General features: G+C 45.9%; 1 protein-coding gene and 1 non-coding gene across 6 annotated transcripts in view; one reads left to right on the top strand and one right to left on the bottom strand.

Annotated features, from left to right (window-relative positions):
* C2cd2 (C2 calcium dependent domain containing 2) overlaps positions 1-14,614 on the bottom strand; it is a 66,227-nt gene extending 51,613 nt beyond the window's left edge. For 4 of the 5 annotated variants that reach the window (XM_027415725.2, XM_027415726.2, XM_035444269.1 and 1 more), the window contains exons 1-2: positions 14,028-14,614; positions 3,579-3,677 (exon numbers count right to left, since the gene is read on the bottom strand). In XM_027415725.2, the coding sequence (XP_027271526.1) occupies positions 3,579-3,677; positions 14,028-14,288 (360 nt within the window). In that variant the 5' untranslated portion in view covers positions 14,289-14,614. The remainder of the gene's footprint in view (positions 1-3,578; positions 3,678-14,027) is intronic. The other variant, XM_027415727.2, reaches the window with a different exon arrangement.
* On the top strand, positions 6,111-6,178 carry LOC113835660. Its single transcript, XR_003485347.1, has one exon. It is a non-coding gene; the product is annotated as a small nucleolar RNA SNORD27 (small nucleolar RNA).
* Positions 14,615-17,258: the final 2,644 nt, after the last annotated feature.

Below are 17,258 nucleotides of genomic sequence, written 5' to 3'. Positions count from 1 at the left end.
ACCGAGGAGCTCTAAAGACCAAGTCCCACCCTTCCTACACCCATAGCCAGTAACCAATGGAGGGCAACCACTCTGGGAGTGAAGAGCAGAGGGCTACCAGCCTGGCCAGCCCATTTGACCTCAGAGAACAGCATTTGGAGACATCACTGTCAACCATATCTTCATAAGTTATGTCCCACAAAACACTAACTCTATTCACAGCCCCTCCTGTCCCCTCCCACTCCCATCTCACTTTCTGCCTGTGCTCTTGACTGTAGGGACCACATCCAAAACCTCACCTGATACCTCTTACAGTGTTTGTTCTTTTATATCTCAACTTAGCAAAGGGTCTTCAGTGTCAGTGTGTCAGTATTTCCTTCATTTATGACACCACGAAGTTTGGACCACTTTTCCCTTTTGTCTATGGTGAATGACAAGATTCTGAGCAAGATATACAGACTCTATTCACCCAAAGGCTTTGGTTGAACATTCACCCCATAGATGGACTAACAGGAATGCATTTCACCTACCCACTTTCTGAAGCTGCTTCTTTTGGAAATATGAAGACCTTAGAAGGTAGACTGCTGTAAGGTCTGCATTTCTATCCCTTCTCTGCTGCCAGGTCAGCTCTTGATACTACTCCATTGCCCGTCAGACTTGGAAGTTTCAGAAAATAACAAACATAAGCTTTCCCACCTCCCCAGAAGTACACTTTTTATCTGTCACAGACAGACAGTGCTGGCTGTTGGAGCCAGCACTTCCCAAGGAGGTGCCAGGAAGGTTGGGCCCTCTGCTCTGTATGTCTCAGTTTCTACGCTGTAAAAGTGGCCACAGGCTCATCTACCTCTGGCCCTTACTAACTGCATGAACTATGCCAGCTTCTATATTCCAATGCCTGCCATGGGCTTCAGTTCCTTCTGCTATTGTATTATCTTCCAGAGAGTTGGACTCACCAAGTGGGTAGCATGGGCATGTGACTTCTGTACTAGAAAGGGTTGTTGGGAAGAGAACTTCCGTGGGTTGATGGCACAGAACCATAGTAATAAATGTGGGAATATCTGGCCAATTTTACACAGAATATCTTGGACCCACCTAGTCCACTCCAACCTGGCAACCTGAGTGTGCACCTGGGAAGCTGGAAGAGTAACCAGGCCCCTATAGCATCTGTCACTCGTGCCTATGAGAAAGAAAGAAAGCTATTTATCTAGCCAAGGAAGAGTAATAACTCTGATTCTACAAGACCCCCCCCGACCCTAATGACCCCAAGAAAGAGGGATACCACAAGCCTGGCTTGTTCAGAGCCTGACTAGTGACAGCTAAAGAAACAAAGCTGTTATCAATCAGATGAATCTCAAGTTCCAAGAAGAGAAATCTTGGTACTAAATTATGCATAGTAAGTTGATAGGAGTTAATAAATACAAACAATCCTTACTGTGAAGGTAACAAGGGTGTGTGTGGATGAGGGATGGTAGCACTCTCCTCTCAACCTGAAATCCCCTCCAAGTTGTCTGCTATACATGCCCTGTACATTTAACTTGAAAATAAAATGGGTTAGATCTGCAAATGCTGGTCTTTCACATGCAGGGGCGAGGAATACACAGAAGGCTGGGAAGGAAGAAACTAGTCTAACTTCAGGATGGTCACCACTGTGGGTGGAAAGCAAGCACAGAGGACAGGACTATTGTCTATGTCACAGCCTAAAAAATATGTTCTCTTCACAGAGACACTTGCATACCAATGTTTCTACAGCAGTATCCACTATAACTAAGTCATGAAACCAACTTAGATGTCCAACAACATAGGAATTCATAAAGAAAATGTAGATTAGATGCACACAGAATTCCTTTCAGTCATTAAAAAGAATGAAGCCATATCATTTATGGGAGAAATGGATACAAATGTAGAGAATCTCATTAAGCCAGACTCAAAAGAACAAGTATTGCCTGTTTCTCTAATTTGTGGCTCCTAGACTTTGCATATGTATAATGTGACATACAAGCCCAAGCTAGCCGGGTAGTGGTGGCACACGCCTTTAGTCCTAGCACTCGGGAGGCACAGGCAGGTGGATCTCTGTGAGTTCAAGAGCAGCCTGGTCTACAAGAGCTAGTTCCAGGACAGCTTCCAAAGAAATCCTGTCTCAAAAAAAAAAAAAAAAAAAAGCTAAACTTAGGAAAACAATGGGGACCAAGGCAGCAGGCAAGGAGGAGATTCCTATTTAAATTTTCTTTGTTTTATTTATGTGTGTGTAGATATCCTTGGAGGTCAGAAGAAGTGTCAGATCCCCTGGCGCTAGAGTTATAGGATGTTGTGGTTGCTCAGTGTGGGTGCTAGGAATCAAACTGTGGTCCTCTGCAACAAGCACTCTCAACTGCTGAGCCATCTCTCTAGCCCAAATCTGTATTCTTTTTATGTATTTTGAAGTACATTTTGAAGAGTTGTAATGAATGCCACTGACAGGGTCCCTTTCCTCTTATAGCAAGACTTTCTCATCTGATGGTCAGGGGAAACAAAGCAGCAGGGATGTCCCACTACCCATGTGGGGAGAGTCTTTGAGTTTGGAAGATAAGCTGAATATTAGGCAAATAAGCCATTTTTAATACAGGGGCACATTTAGGGCCCAAAGATATAAAATGCATAGTAATAATAATAATAATCATTAATAATAAGGCAATAAATACAAGATGGTAATTCCAATATAACAGGTCAAAGTTCATCTTTGATTTTTGATAGTTCTTAGACTCAGTATTGAGGTCTCCTTTGACTTTCTGGTCAGTCTCATGTGTGCATCTGGCTTGTAAACTCTGAGCGATGGGACTAATTATATACCACATCTCACTGGCTCAGAAACTGCCTCGCATGGCTGACTTCACATACATACACCTCTCTTTTACTGAGAGGCCACAGAATCTGGCCTTTTAGACTATGCACTCAAATGCTTCCAACACATTTGGCAGACATCACCACCAATAAACCTTCTGCCTCTTGGGAACCACTCCACTGCCCACCAGGCCCTTCCCCACCCAGGTCCTGGTATCTCTAGCTTGGTCCTATTAGCTGGTTTACCTGTTGTGGGCATTTCAGATAAATGAAATCACACAACACTGGGCTGCACATAGCACGCTTGTTGTTTTTGTGAGACAAAGTCTTGTGTAGCCTGGTTTGGCTTGGAACTTACTACATAGGTGAGGCTGACCCTGAACTTCCGATCTTCCTGTTCCTAACTTCTGAGTATTAGGACTGCAGGTATGCACCACCATACCTAATTTATATGCTAGAGATCAAAAACAGGGCTTCATGCATGCTAGGCAATCATGCTCCCTACCGAGCTACATCTCCAGCCCCCAGTAACATGTTTTCCAGGTTCACTGAAGGTATGCACACATATGTCCGTGTTTCTGTCTATTTCATCGCTGAATGATCTCATGTGTGGACTTTTTTTTAAAAAAAAATCCATTTATGCAATGATAGGCTGACCAGTTCTCCCCAGAATAATGATTCTATATTTTCAGTGACTCTGAAGCAAAGGACTTGGCTCAGCTCCAGCTTGGCACTCACTCAGCACGCAGGGAAAGATAGCACAGTTCACACACCCAGCTCACCTTCTCCTGGGTTGACTTGACCACACTGGAGACTTCTCCAACTGTCAACTGCAAGGACTGGGCCTGTGGGTTCTGCTGGAAAGAGAGATGCAATGGGCCCTAGAAGAGAGAGGCTGTGTGAGGAGAAATGCATAAATATGGCCTGGGTTTTGTCTATTTTTAAATACAAACTTGCTACAAAATTAAAAATAAAAACTGTAACAGAACATCCTAGCAGTGGTTAAATATCAGTAGGTTTACACCCCCGAAAACCCAGCCAAATGTTGGACTTGCTCAGCACTTGACAAGCAGGACCCCATGAGGAGGGAAGGATGGAGAGGGCAACCGACTCAGAGATAAAGCAATGGAGCATCACACTGAACCCTAAGATTCAGGATGGCAGAGAAGTGAAGCCTTAGGGCAGGCTGTGGGTGCACCTTGCCCTCTCAGCTATGTCTTCTCCTTACTGAGCAAGTGTTCTTCTCTGGATGGAGGGAGTACCTCTCCTGCTATATGAGGTTGTAGGAGGAGTGCTACTTGAGTTGCCACCTCTTTCTCTTCTTCCACTGCTGGGCAGAAACCCCGGGCCTGGTATCTCTCTGGTATGTGAAATGACACAGAAGACTGCTGGCTGGAAAGGAGCCTGTCTGGTGGCTGTGTCCTCAGTCTTTGCCTCACAGGCTTCTAGAGCTGCCTGACTCCCCAGCCACTGGAGCTCCATGCATTCTCTAGCGAACACTGTGTCTCTCTTGGGTTTTTTTGTTGTTTTTATTTCTTTTTTTGGTGTGTATGTTTATTATGTGTATATATAAACGTTCGTGTATGTGAATGCATGCACAAGCCTGTCACAATCCGAACATAGAGGTTGGAGGAAAATCTTGTGTGTCAGGCCTCACCTTTGTTCATCCTTGTTTGAGATGGCCAAGACGTACCAGGCTAGCTGCCAATGAACTTCCAGATAGCTTCCCGCCTCCTATCTCACGGTACGAGCTCTAAGATTATAAAGACACATGCTGCCACACATGACCTTTACATGGTTTCTGGGGATTCAAGCTCAGATCCTCATGCTTGTGAGGCAAGTGGTCTACCCACTTAGCCAACCCTCTCTTTTTCTGGGGTGGAGGAGTCTTGCAAGCTAATAATTTCCAAGTGAGGGCTGAGGATATAGCTCGGCTGGCAGAGTTCTTATCTAGCATATGTGAAGCTTTAGATTGTATTGGCAAGGTGCTACATCTCCGAAATCCTACACGAGAGAGGTGGAGGCAGACAAAGCTGAAGTTCAAGGCCATTCTTGACTACATAATGAGTTTGATGGCAGCCTGGGGTACATGAGACCCTGTTTTTGTTTTTGTTTTCTTTTTGTTTGTTTTTTAAATCTCCAAATGGCATGTGTGTATGTGTGTGTGTGTGTGTGTATACAAATACATATATATACAAAATCAATGTAACTATAAGGCAGTAAAATTGATATTTTATAAAAGTAAATATGGAGTTTAAAAGCAAGCCAAGGACTGTCCTCTTAAAATGAGTTCTCTGGAAAGTCCCAGCTTACATACCAAGATGCCCTTAGTTTGAAACTTTCTTTAACTTTTCCTGCCCCAATAGCCTTTCCTGTCTAAAGTTCTGACTGGTTAGCAAGAATCTGCTGCCCTATGTGTGTCCTGTAAGTCAGAACTCTAGGGCAGTGAGCTAGTCCTATATGGTAACAGACAGGAGACAGAACTGTCATGTAATGGGATCAGAGGTGCTCCGGCAGGCCTAGTGCAAAACAGCAGTGGCATAACTCTCTGCCTATTTCTTAAGAATTCCCAGAGATCAAAATCAAGTATAAACTACATAGCTCATTTTTATTTAGGATTTAGAACCTCACCCTGTGCTAACAGCATCTACCTTACTCCTTAAACATCATGAAAGGTGGTAAAATCTACATTGCTGGAGGGATGAAGTCACCATCTCCAGGCTCTACTGGCCAAGCATGGGACTGGAACTGGCTTTGGTGGAAGCAGCTGGTTAAGGAACCTAAGAACCTGCTAAAGCCTCTGCACTGTGAGCTGACCTTGTGGCACAGAGGTCAGTGCCAGGCAGGTGCCATCAGCAGAGTGCTTATATGCTGAGATAAGCCAGAAGAACAGAGCACCCCAGGGAAGCCTAGAAGCACAGGCTGCCTCCCTTCCACCTGGACACAGAATCTGTTCCAGAACCACAGCAGGGCAGGCAGGGTGGACATTCTTTCTGGTGCCTTCTGGGCAAAACCTTAGGAAGATCTTTAATGTCAAGGTGTTCTCTTACAAAGGACATACATTGTAAGTTAAAATAAGGATGGGAGACCACCTTTCTACTTCTATTCCACCTGCTCGTGTGAGCCCACAACTTTCAACCAATTCCTGTACCACTGACATTCTGCTCAAAGCTAACAACCAGTCCACAGCCACCTGCCCTGACTAAAAGACTGAAAATCCTCATGTAGGAACTGCCAGAAAAAAAAAATATTCACATGCATACCCTTACAAACACATATATACACACAACAAACAAACAAAAAACTGAGAAGTTACTTAATGATGAGTGTAAATGACAAGCATTTGACTGAATTGTAGTGATGTCATCTTGCTACTGAAAAAAAACAAAAAAAAACTGAGAAGTGAAGTTGGTATCCCTCAGACCCTGACCCATACAACAGGCCCTCTCTGACTAAAACTGTGGCTCTGAGCAATGGAGGGGGAAATCCAGAACAGACTGACTAAAGTAGATGCTCAGCTATAGGGCCACAAGTGGAAAACTCCATACCATGAAGCTTTGTTTCAGGCTTAGGACTGTTTAAAATCTGTATTAGATTACCTTCAGTATATGCTGGCCAGGGCACCATGCACACCCCTTAAGGTGCACACAAAACAGAAGAGAAGTTCATATTTAGGGTCAAGTCCCATCCCTGAGGTATCTAACTATGCATAATCAAATATTTCAAAATCAGACATCAAGAACACTTCTGGCCCAAGAATTTCAGATAGGGATATTGCTTCTGGAAACAGTAACATCCCAAGGCACTGGGAGGGGGAGCTAATTTTAATATTTAGCATACTTGTAGAAGTCTTCCCATGTGAGTTCCAGGGGTTGAACTCTGAGCATCACACTTGGTGGTAAGCATCCTCACCCCCTGAGCCTTCTCTCTAGCTTGATTTTTTTCCTTAGTATTTTACTTTCTTTTATAAATTTAACTTATTTATATTTTTATGTATGAGTGCCAGAAGCAGGCATCAGATCCTATTACAGACAGATGGTTGTGAGCCACCACGTGGTTGCGGGGGAATTAAACTCAGGATCTCTTGAAGAGCAGCCAGCGCTCTTAACATCTGAGCCATCTGAGCCATCTCTCCAGCCCCAGTATTTTATTTTCTATATATTTATTTAGTGTAGGAGAGGGCATGTGCATGCATGTGGAGGTCAGAGAACAACTCAGGTTAATTCTCTTCCACTAAGTGGGTTCTAGTGATTGAACTTGAGTCAACAGGCTTAGCTACAAGCACCTTTAGGCCAAGATGTGGAAGAAACTAAACAGAAAAACAAACACTCACAAGGAAGCCTAACGTGACACATGAACTACATAACTACTCAAAGTGGGTAGGATTTTGGATATTAAGAACATTCAGAAGACCATCTACAGGATTAGCAATGTGTGGGTTAGCAATATGATCAAATAACTGACCAAGCAAAAAACTAAAAATGAAGAAGAGAAAGTAAACCAAATCTCGGGTGTGTTAATGCTTGCTTGCAATCCAAATAAGGGGGGGGGGTGGACTGGCACACACAGGCTGAAATTTTCCTTTTATACACACAAACATGCACATGAGGTGGGGGACACATACATACACACAACAGAAGGGAGAAGACTAAGATGAACCCTGTTTTTGAACTAAAAAGCAGAGTATTGATATGACTTAGAAGTTTTCATGCCCACAGCCACACTGAAGCTCTGTCCACTGAAAGGGTCTCGAATATTGAGAGATGAGCAGTGAGCAGTGGTATACATGCACACACACACACACACACACACACAGAGAGAGAGAGAGAGAGAGAGAGAGAGAGAGAGAGAGAGAGAGACAGGGAGGAGGGAGGAGAGAGAGAGAGAGAGAGAGAGAGAGAGAGAGAGAGAGAGAGAGAGCCTTGTAGGATCATAAAGCAAGAAAAGAAACACAAGTGTGGACTGATGAAGGACACAGCTGCAATTTAGGCAGCAAAGTAACAGTAATGATACAAGGTTAGGACCCACAGAATAATAAGAACAAACAAAACAGAAGTCCACAGTGATGAATACAACCAGCTAAATATACTTGTAGGAGTGACTATTGCCTCTCTCAGCAGAGGTCCAGTTAATAACACAAAGGAGGAAACAGCCAATCACCATTAAGGGAATTCCATGAAGTTAATTGTGGCTGGTAAGTCACACTGAGGGACACTAAATTGAGAGCAGAAACATGCAAGGGTTTATCTCCCAAGGCATGGTAACTACATCCACATGTGGAGACACAAGGCACAAAACCATCTCACGGGGCCCACATCCAGCAGCAAGTTACACCAACACCATGAACTCCTCAATACTGAACAGTTATGGGGTACTGTTTCTGTATGTACCGCCTCAACAGCCAGGAAATCAGACAGATACTCAGCAAAATAACTATCAACAACACCCCATTTTATCAAGTTCATAAATAACAAGACAGAATGAGAAACCATTACAGACTGTGGAAGACTAAGAAGTACAAACTAAGGATACTAGGGCCCTTAAGCAATAAGATGGTGTACAGAGGAAGCTAAGATGAAGGAATACTTTGATTTCTTACTAAAGGGACTGTGATAATGTTAATGTCTTGTACTGTTATAATGTTAATTTCACTGTGTTTTTAGTTGTACCTCCAGTAGCTCCAGTTGGTAATGTAACTGTGTCCAGGTTAAAAGCTTGTTCTATACAATGTAACTTTATTTCACGTTTGGTTGTAGTTACACTGTTAACCCCTTATTCTACCTGAATTTCTCATTTTAAGTTATAACAACCATGTACCAACAGTAATTCTACTTTAATCATTGAGTGATAGTTATGGGAGGCTGGATGAGGAACCCACAAATAATTATTTTTCCAACTTTTCTGCAAATCTAAAAACAAGTCCAACAGTTTTCAAAGGAGAGATTACAAAAGAGCAGCCTTGACTCATGACATGCCAGGCATTGCTTACAGCCTCATACAGACTCACAGATCTCTATGGCAGAAATAAAGAGTCAGAATTGTCCAAGATCATATAGCTAGTGTGGCTCACACATATCTTCTACATGATTAAAGAGCCCTTTTCCCTCCTCAGCCACCAGAAGTTGGTTGGAGTTAACTTTGGCTTTGGTGTGAATAAGACACCCATTCTTTCCTGAATTCCTGTCGTGTTGGGAGCACAGCTGAGTACAAAGATCAGCTCCACTGGCACATGTCCTGGGCTTCACACTGGTGATCTGCACAGTCACAGGCTGGCTTTCTTTCACATTTCTGTTCTTCAGAATGCTAAAACAGAGCACATTAAATAGCCTGTTGTTCTTCTTCGGGTCTGTTGGCTACCAAGTCTGAGGCCTTCATCCAGACATCATGGTGTACATGGCCACTGTCTTCTCCTTCCACCATGCCTGTCACTTAGACCACACATGCACAGGGCTTCCTCCCAGCCACCTCTGAGCTGGGAATGAAGTCCACCTCTGTGTGGATAGGGCTCACAATGCAGAGGGCAGATGGAGGTGCAAATGACCAAGAGGGGAACAAATGCAAACTGCTGAGTGTGTGGGGTGGGGCAGCATCCTTACAGAATGGGAGGACTGGGGCACTTCTGAGATGTGAAGAAGCTAAATAAGGGGAAAGAAAATACACACTATACGGAACTCTGGATGCCCTGTGCGAAGGAAGGCCTTTGTACAGGAAAGAAGCCTAAGTGTTTGAGCTACAAAGAGAGAGAGACTTGGGTGTAGGGGCATGGTAGAGTTCACAGAGTTGCCTCAAGCCCATTTTCCTTCTCAGTGGGGGGGACAAGCTGACCCAGGGTCCTTTCTTGAAGTGGATGTCACAGTCTCACTACCAGCCTTCCTATGTGCAGCTTCTGCCACTGGTTTTTGAAAGGACAACTTGAAAGTCATTAGGTGATGGGAGGACTCTGCAGTTACTGGCCACTATTTACATGCAAGTTGCAGAATCTCAGAGAAGTCAGCACTATTCAAAACATGTTCTGAGTTCACACTGACTCCCCATCCTCTAAATATTCTAAACTGCTCAACAGTCTTACTTCTGTTAGAGCATTCCTCAGAAGAAATCCTGGACTGAAGGATTACAGAAATGACACATCGGAGAATCTTCCCAATCTAGGGTCACTGCCAGCTTATGGCAGGGAGGAAACACCGTGGAAGCCCATAACACCAGCAGCAGAACATGGACTCAAAGACCAGCATGTGCTCCACAGAGCACCAGGGTGGAAGGGAAGCCCTGCAGCCACAGGTGATGCTACCTGCCACTAGCATTATGGGATCCCAAACCAGAGCTGTGGAAACAGCAACCTTAGGTAATCTTGGGTGCTGTAGGGGTATCTATACCACCATCTCTTGTGTGACTGATTATTACCACAAGCCAAAGTGTTCATGTGACTTTAGGCCAGCCACAGGATTACCCTGAGCAGCTACCTTCTGATGGGAGAAGTCCTTTTGTATGCTGTGAATATGTTTTTCTTATTGCTTGATAAATAAATACTGATTGGCCAGTAGCCAGACAGGAAGTATAGTCAGGGCTACCAGACTAGGAGAATGCTGGAAAGAGAAAAGACAGAGAAGCAGTAGACAGGGAGATGCCATGTAGCCACCAGGTTGATAGGACACCCATTCTCTGGTAAGCCTAGGCCACGTGGAGACACGTAGATTAATAGAAATGGGTTAATAATAAAGAGAGAGCTAGCCAATAAGAAGCCTTAGCCATCGGCCGAACAATTTATAATTAATATAAGCCTCTGTGTGTTTATTTGAGACTAAATGACCATGGGACCGAGTGGGACAGAAACTTCAGTCCACAACCGTCAGATAATACAATACTTTCTGGGTTCTCTGGCTTTTGGTTACAGAAATTCAGCCCCATCAATGGGCATGGGTTTTTTGTAATGTCAGATTTGGCAGAGAAGTGAGGCTTAACATTAAAACCACCAACTGGACATGTTGCTGGGCACAGAAAAACTTTGGCTGACAGATGGCTGCTTAGAGACAAGTGTGCACAGTGGCTTCTTACCCAAGGGGGGTTAAGAATCTCCTGTTCTCTACTCTTCAGCTAACTGAAGCCTTGTGAATGTGGCACTGTGATGGAGAAGCAGGCAAAGGTATTTCTAATGATTCCCATAATCCCTACATACTGGAAGACTGCTGATCAGCTTCTGGGACAATGATGGCTTCCCCTCTTTCCAACCCAACTAATCACCCTATAAACTACTTATGGAGTGATGGTTGGAATCTGGGTTGGAACTCATACATCTATACTTATAAGAGCACAAAGAAGCCACCATGAGTCATAGCTTAGTCCTTGGATCATAGGGAGTCAGCTACATTACTCAGGTCTTCTTCACTGGACCTCAATTGGAAGAAACACTTGAGGCTAAGGGATGAATTTCCTTCCCACAAGGCATGGCTATAGCTGAGACAGGACCATAAGGAAGCCAGACCAGGCTTTAAGCTGATCTTGAGCTCTTAGCTCTCATGCTTCAGCTCCTCTAGAGAGAGAAGAGGTTGGGCAGAAAAGTTTAACGTTTCTTTCCATTTTAAAACAACTATGAGACTAGGATGATAGCTCAGTAAGAAAGTGCTTGCTGTGTAAGCATATGGATCTGAGTTGGATTCCCAGAACCCAGGGAACTAAATCAGGTGTAGAGTAGGAGCATGGTTGTAATCCCATTACTGCAGAGACACAGACAGATGGAGTCCTAGGGCTTGCTGGCCAGCCAGCCTAACCAAATCAGTGATCTCCAAGCCAATCAGTGACCGTCTCAAAAATACAAAGTGAATAATGTCCTTGAGGTTGTCTTCTGATCACCACATATGCACACACTAGTGCATGTGCACCTGCACATATGACATACATACACATACACACACACACACACACAAATACAAACCTAGTGTAAAACCTAGAATGGGACAGGTTAAAGTTCCTTCCCACTTAGTAGAAAGTTTCCCTTTCCATGGAAGATTCTGGATATGATCAAATATTACTAGTGTTTCTCCATTCCACTTCACCAGTAACAGACCAAGAATTGGTTGACTTCCAAGTATTAATTGCCACCCTGGCTAGGGCAAAGAGATTTCAGGACGGAGTTGGGGCAGGGAACCTCTAAACTGCGGCTGTCTATGCCTAAGGCGGTCTGGGAATGTCAGCCCTGATAGGGATTAGTGACATTCAAAGTTGGGGGGAGGGCAGGGAGAAACTCCAGCAGGCTTGGCCTCTGGGGTCAGGCTCTCAAGACACTGGGGAGTGGTAGAGAGGCAAATGAGTTCCTATCTGCCACAAAACCCTCCATTTGAATTTGGTCAAGCAGCATTCCCAGGCATCTACCAATCAACTAGAACAAAAACTGCCAAAAGATACTCCAACACCAATTCCTGTGCAAAAGTACACACAAAGCTCTGGCAGAAGCCACCAGTTACTTGGAGCTTGAACCTAATACAGTACTGGCACTTTCAGGCAGGAGTTCTCTTGGGATAAATGGCTGAATTTGGCAAAGAGCAGAAAGCAGACAGGACAAAGCAAACAGGTCAGTGTCTTTCCAGTCCCCAAATGCCCTCCCCACCCACAAAGGCCAGGGTTACAGGTGCTTTCACCTGCCAGTAACTCCATGGGAATTTACTTGCCCAATCAAGACCAGTGCTAAGGAGGAGCTTCCTGTTCTTTCTGGTCAACCCACCAGGCATAAAGAACCCTGAGAACATATCTAGAGTGACCATATCTTAGGAAGTCAACCAAGAAATGACAGGAAATGAAACATCCAGAATTCACAGAAGGCAGGATCACTGACTCTGGGCCACTGGTGTCCACCTCCTACAAATCATTAACCAGCATACCCAATAGCACCCTACAGAGAAAGAGAACAATACAGGCATCAGCTCGGGCAACTCCATATTCTCCTTGATTGGGCCAGGTTGCTGATACCAGATCAAATGGGGGTTAGTGACAGCAACTTCATGGTAGGATAGTGTTTATGCCTACATATGAGGACACATAGCTTACATGCTGCCCTGGGTAGCAGTCCAGCTCTGGTGACTGAGTACCTACCTATTCTAGGTATCAAGACAGATGTCAACTAAGCTTGTAGCCTTTGCATCCAAAAATCTTTTTCCAAGAGTCCAGAGCAAAGTCTCTTGCACTGTTTTGTTAATTTATTTATACTTGAAGCTTTTTTTTTGTTGTTGTTCCATGGCCACATGCGCCAAGACCATGGCACAAAATCTAGGCTCGGTGCCCAATGTGGAATATTCTGAAAGTGGATAGGTTCAGCCATGACAGTGACTTAACGTTGTGGTATTCACTGTGTCTAAGGCTGGTGGTATGGGACTTCTCCACTGGGCTGCACAGCAGGTGCAGATACCTGTGTACCTGAAGCTGAGGAACAGATGCAGTGCTGACAGGTGCCAGCTCTGTCCCGCCAAGCTCCAAATTTCCCTGTGGAATGCCTCCAAATTGTAGACGCCAGGAACTTGTCCTTGCACTAACACCTCTTAAAAAGTAAAAAATAAGTCAGCAAGCAATTAATAATGAAAGAAACAACAACAGGAGTGTGAGGCACGGAGCTAGGTAATAAGCCCAAGGTGTGAGGTCAGCACATTTGGGTCTATATCCTGGCTCTGACACCAGAGACTATGCAACTCTAAGCTTATAGACATCGGTTTCCCCAGTAGGATGGTGAGGATGCCATGCTGATTTGGGAGTGACAGAAGCACCTTCAGTCCCCCAGGCCACATTTGGCAAGCAGTGAGATCTCGACAAATGGTCATTATTCTGTGACATGCTCAGAAATGAAAGCCTTTTAGAATTGAGAAGCTCTAGGCATAGGTCAACAGATTCGAAATGGTAGCATATTTGGATCACAGTTATCCAGTGAAGGCGGATAAAAGGTTCAGAATCAATAAATGTCCACCCAGAATCCACCAGGGACCAGCTGGGTGGGCACTGGTCCTCTGAGCGGGTCTCCCACAGACAGCATACATCAAGGAGCCACCGATGATGTTTGGTGTTTAAAACAGTAATGTTGATTCCCCACCGCAGATGCTGCACTCTCCCTGGTCTTAACTTCAAGGATGGAATAAATGCCTTGCCTTGGTAGGCTCAGAGTGGCCAGCCAGGGGCTGTGGCGGCCTCCAATCGACAGAACTCTTTCTGACGACCCTCTCACCCTCAAACACCACACCTTCCTAGGAACTCACCCCTCTTCTTTGGGCCTCATAGTTCAGAGCGGTCACCCAGGCCGTTTGCCACTGGGTTCCCCAGCTATCCAGAGTCATTATCCAGGACAGGAGCGTGTCTGACTCCCGGCGCCGTCGTTCCTCCGGCTCCTCCCGCCGCCGGGGCGGGGGTCGCGCCCTGGCCAGCGTCCATTGCGCCAAATACAGGCCCACCGTACCCAGGGCCGCGACGAAGAGCGACACCATGATGAGCCACTGTACCTCGCCGAGCCACGAGCCCATGCTGACGGCGCATACCGGGCGCGCGCGCCCCGACTTCCCCGAGCAGCCTTGGCGCCGGGGCGCAGAGCGGGCGGGTGGCGACTCAGGACATCCGCCGGGGCGCAGGGGCGCGGGGTCCGGGGAACCGGGCCTGAGAGGCCGGAGCCAAGGCCGCGAGGAGGACGCCGGGGACTGGTCTACGAGCCGAATAGAGCGCTGCGCACCTGGGACCGGAATGCGGGACTGAGGCGGCCTCTCCCCACGCGCCGCTGAGAAGAGCAGGCCAGGCGCTTCCTCTTCGTTCCCAGCCCCGGGCGTCCGGACCGCGGCCCGGCCGGCAGTAACCGCAGGGAGGACCGGCCCGGGGGCGGGCAGAGCGGAGTCTCCCTTAACAGCTCCGCCCCCTTAAAGGCCCCGAGGGCCCATACCACCTAAAAGCTCAAGGCCTCTCCCACCACAACCCTGAGTGATAGCAAGGAGGTGAACTCGTGGGGCGCTGCGTTTGGCGCATTGGATCCCAAAGGCTACTGACGGGTGCCCTGGCTGGGCTGTGTGTCGATAAGAGATGCCCCGATGAAGTGAGAATTGCAAGAGTTTCCCGGGCCACCAGGACTGGGTTTTGCAAGGCCAGCCTCAGCAGCAAGTAGCTGTCACTCTAAAGTAGGCTCGGTGGGCTTCCATGTGCTAATTCAAGATCCTGGAATGTGTTTGTCAAACCCAGATCCTACTATCACTGACTTTTTTGGTGTGTGGGCGTGTGTGCGTGTGCGTGTGTGTGTGCCTTGTGTCTGTATTTTGTGCACTTGTGACATTTCTGCATGCTCACCTTGAGAAAGGAACGTTAGGAAAGTTGTCAGGAACAGAGTAGCCAGATTCTCTTAAGACCTGACACAGCCTTGTCTCTTAACATGGTTCAGCTATGGGGTTTTTTGTTTTTGTTTTTGTTTTTGTTTTTGTTTTTGCAACTGCTTCAATGGAATTGGACTTCAAGTTGGGATAGGTGGACCTATCATTCAGCCTTCTCTTACAATGTAAAAGTCTGAAAGCCAATAGAAACTTGGGGAGCGCAGGGGGAGATTTGAACCTAGAATCAGTGTCCCCTCCACCCCTGTGGCAGTTACACAGAGGGACCTTGTGGGAACAGAATGCCTGTGTTGCCGGCATTCAAGGAATGCCAAGGCTGCCAGTGTTGCAGTGTTGAGCTTGACACTTTCCTAGTCAGGATATGGCATTAAAAACAGCCCTGGTCATGTCCTGTAATTACCATAGGCTGATGAGCACTGGTGTAGTCCATAAGCTAGAGGCTCAGACCTACTCCCTTTTCCCCCTTATATCTGGTATTTTAACTATCTGTTCTCATTTGAAGAAAGAGTCTGTTATTTTCTGATCTATAGCTTGATCTATGCAGTTGAGTGATGTAGGTCTTACCAGGCACCTGAAAGTTAGACCATATCTACCTGTGCCCAAGTCCTCCTGTGTTCATGTGAGTTCACGTGTATGCTGGCTGCTACTGTGTGGGTGGTAATGAGGAAGGAGCTCATCCATCCTGTGTGACTGGTACAACCAGTCTCATTCTTCCATGGACGTGTCTCAGAGGCTGCTCACCCCACTGGCACAGCTACAGGCTTGTAACAAACTGCAAATTAATCCCTAGTCTGGAATGTGTCATATTTCCATATGTGTCTACAAAGAGATTGTTGAATGCAGATATGCAGGGTGTCAATATTTGCTTCTAGAAGAAAACTGTGGGGAAATAATGACACTGGATTATGGGACAATGCAAGTGGTCAAAACATGCTTGCAAGCAGAGCAGAAACACCTTGTAAGTTCATAAAGTGATCAGGCCCTTCTAGTTGATGCCCATTGGCTCTGGGCTACTCAGTTTTCTGGGAAAATCAGCATACGTGTTCCTCATCATGGCATTCCTTGTTTCCTGTGAGGCAGGTGTTCCTTTCCCACACCCATCTTTGATCTGGGAGCAGACTACAGTTCTCCTGTGAGGGGCACCTGTCCTCACTTCAGTTGATTTTAATAGGTCTAATTTTCAGTCACATTTGGCTGCAGCTGTTTGTTGAGTTTAATCTGTGTGTGTGTTTCAGGTACATGTACCCTTCACAGAAGCAAAGGTCATCAGGTGTCCCACTCCACTCTCAGCCTTACTCCCTTGAGACAGGATCTCTTTATTATCTATGGAGCTAGGTTGTGACCTGCAAGCACCAGCACTCTTCTATCTGTACCCCCTTCCCCTCAGCACTGGTCTTATAGGCAGGCATGTATCCATATCTGGCTTTTTACATGGGTTCAAGGGGTTTAAACTGAGGTCCTACACAGTAAGCACTCTTACCCACTGATCCATCTCCCTAGTCCAGGGTTAAATACTCTTCAACACAAAACTCTGTGACTCTGAGTTTCTGTGAGTAGGTGGGGTAAGGGGTCTGTGCATGGAAGAGGACCCTAGATGTGCTAGCTGCTGTCCCCAAGTTCACTCTTCTCTGTGGTAGTTAGTGGATGATGAAACATCTCCCAGCTGCTTAGCCTGAGCTTCAAGCATTTTGTATCAAGCCACAGGAACCACCAGGAGCAGCTGCCTACCTGGAGGACTTCCAAAGGCATCTCTCTGAACTTGGACCAGATCTGCCTGCATTGGTGGGCTGGACATAGTGGCAGAATGGAGGGAAGCAGAGAACCCGTGTTCTTAATTCTTCTCTGGCATGCTTCCAAGAGCTTGCTCCTGGAGCTTGAAGCAAAAGGCCCCACTGTTCACATTTCTGAGATGCTCATCATCCAGTCAAAAGTTGCCTGTCGGATGTTGTATGCTGACTCACCCTGTTTCAGCGCAATTTCCTCATCTGTAGGTAAAGGTTGGACATATTTTGCCATCTTACCAAGTTCAGAAGATAGAAGGATGCTGTATTTTCAGAAATAAACATATCTAGTGTTATAGGTTTTGTGTCTGTATACAGTTATCCTCGTTCATATGAGAAATTATTC

This window comes from Cricetulus griseus, chromosome 4 (genome assembly GCF_003668045.3).
Source record: "Cricetulus griseus strain 17A/GY chromosome 4, alternate assembly CriGri-PICRH-1.0, whole genome shotgun sequence".
Taxonomy (NCBI): Eukaryota; Metazoa; Chordata; class Mammalia; order Rodentia; family Cricetidae; genus Cricetulus; species Cricetulus griseus.
This window is presented reverse-complemented; position numbering and strand designations above follow the sequence as displayed.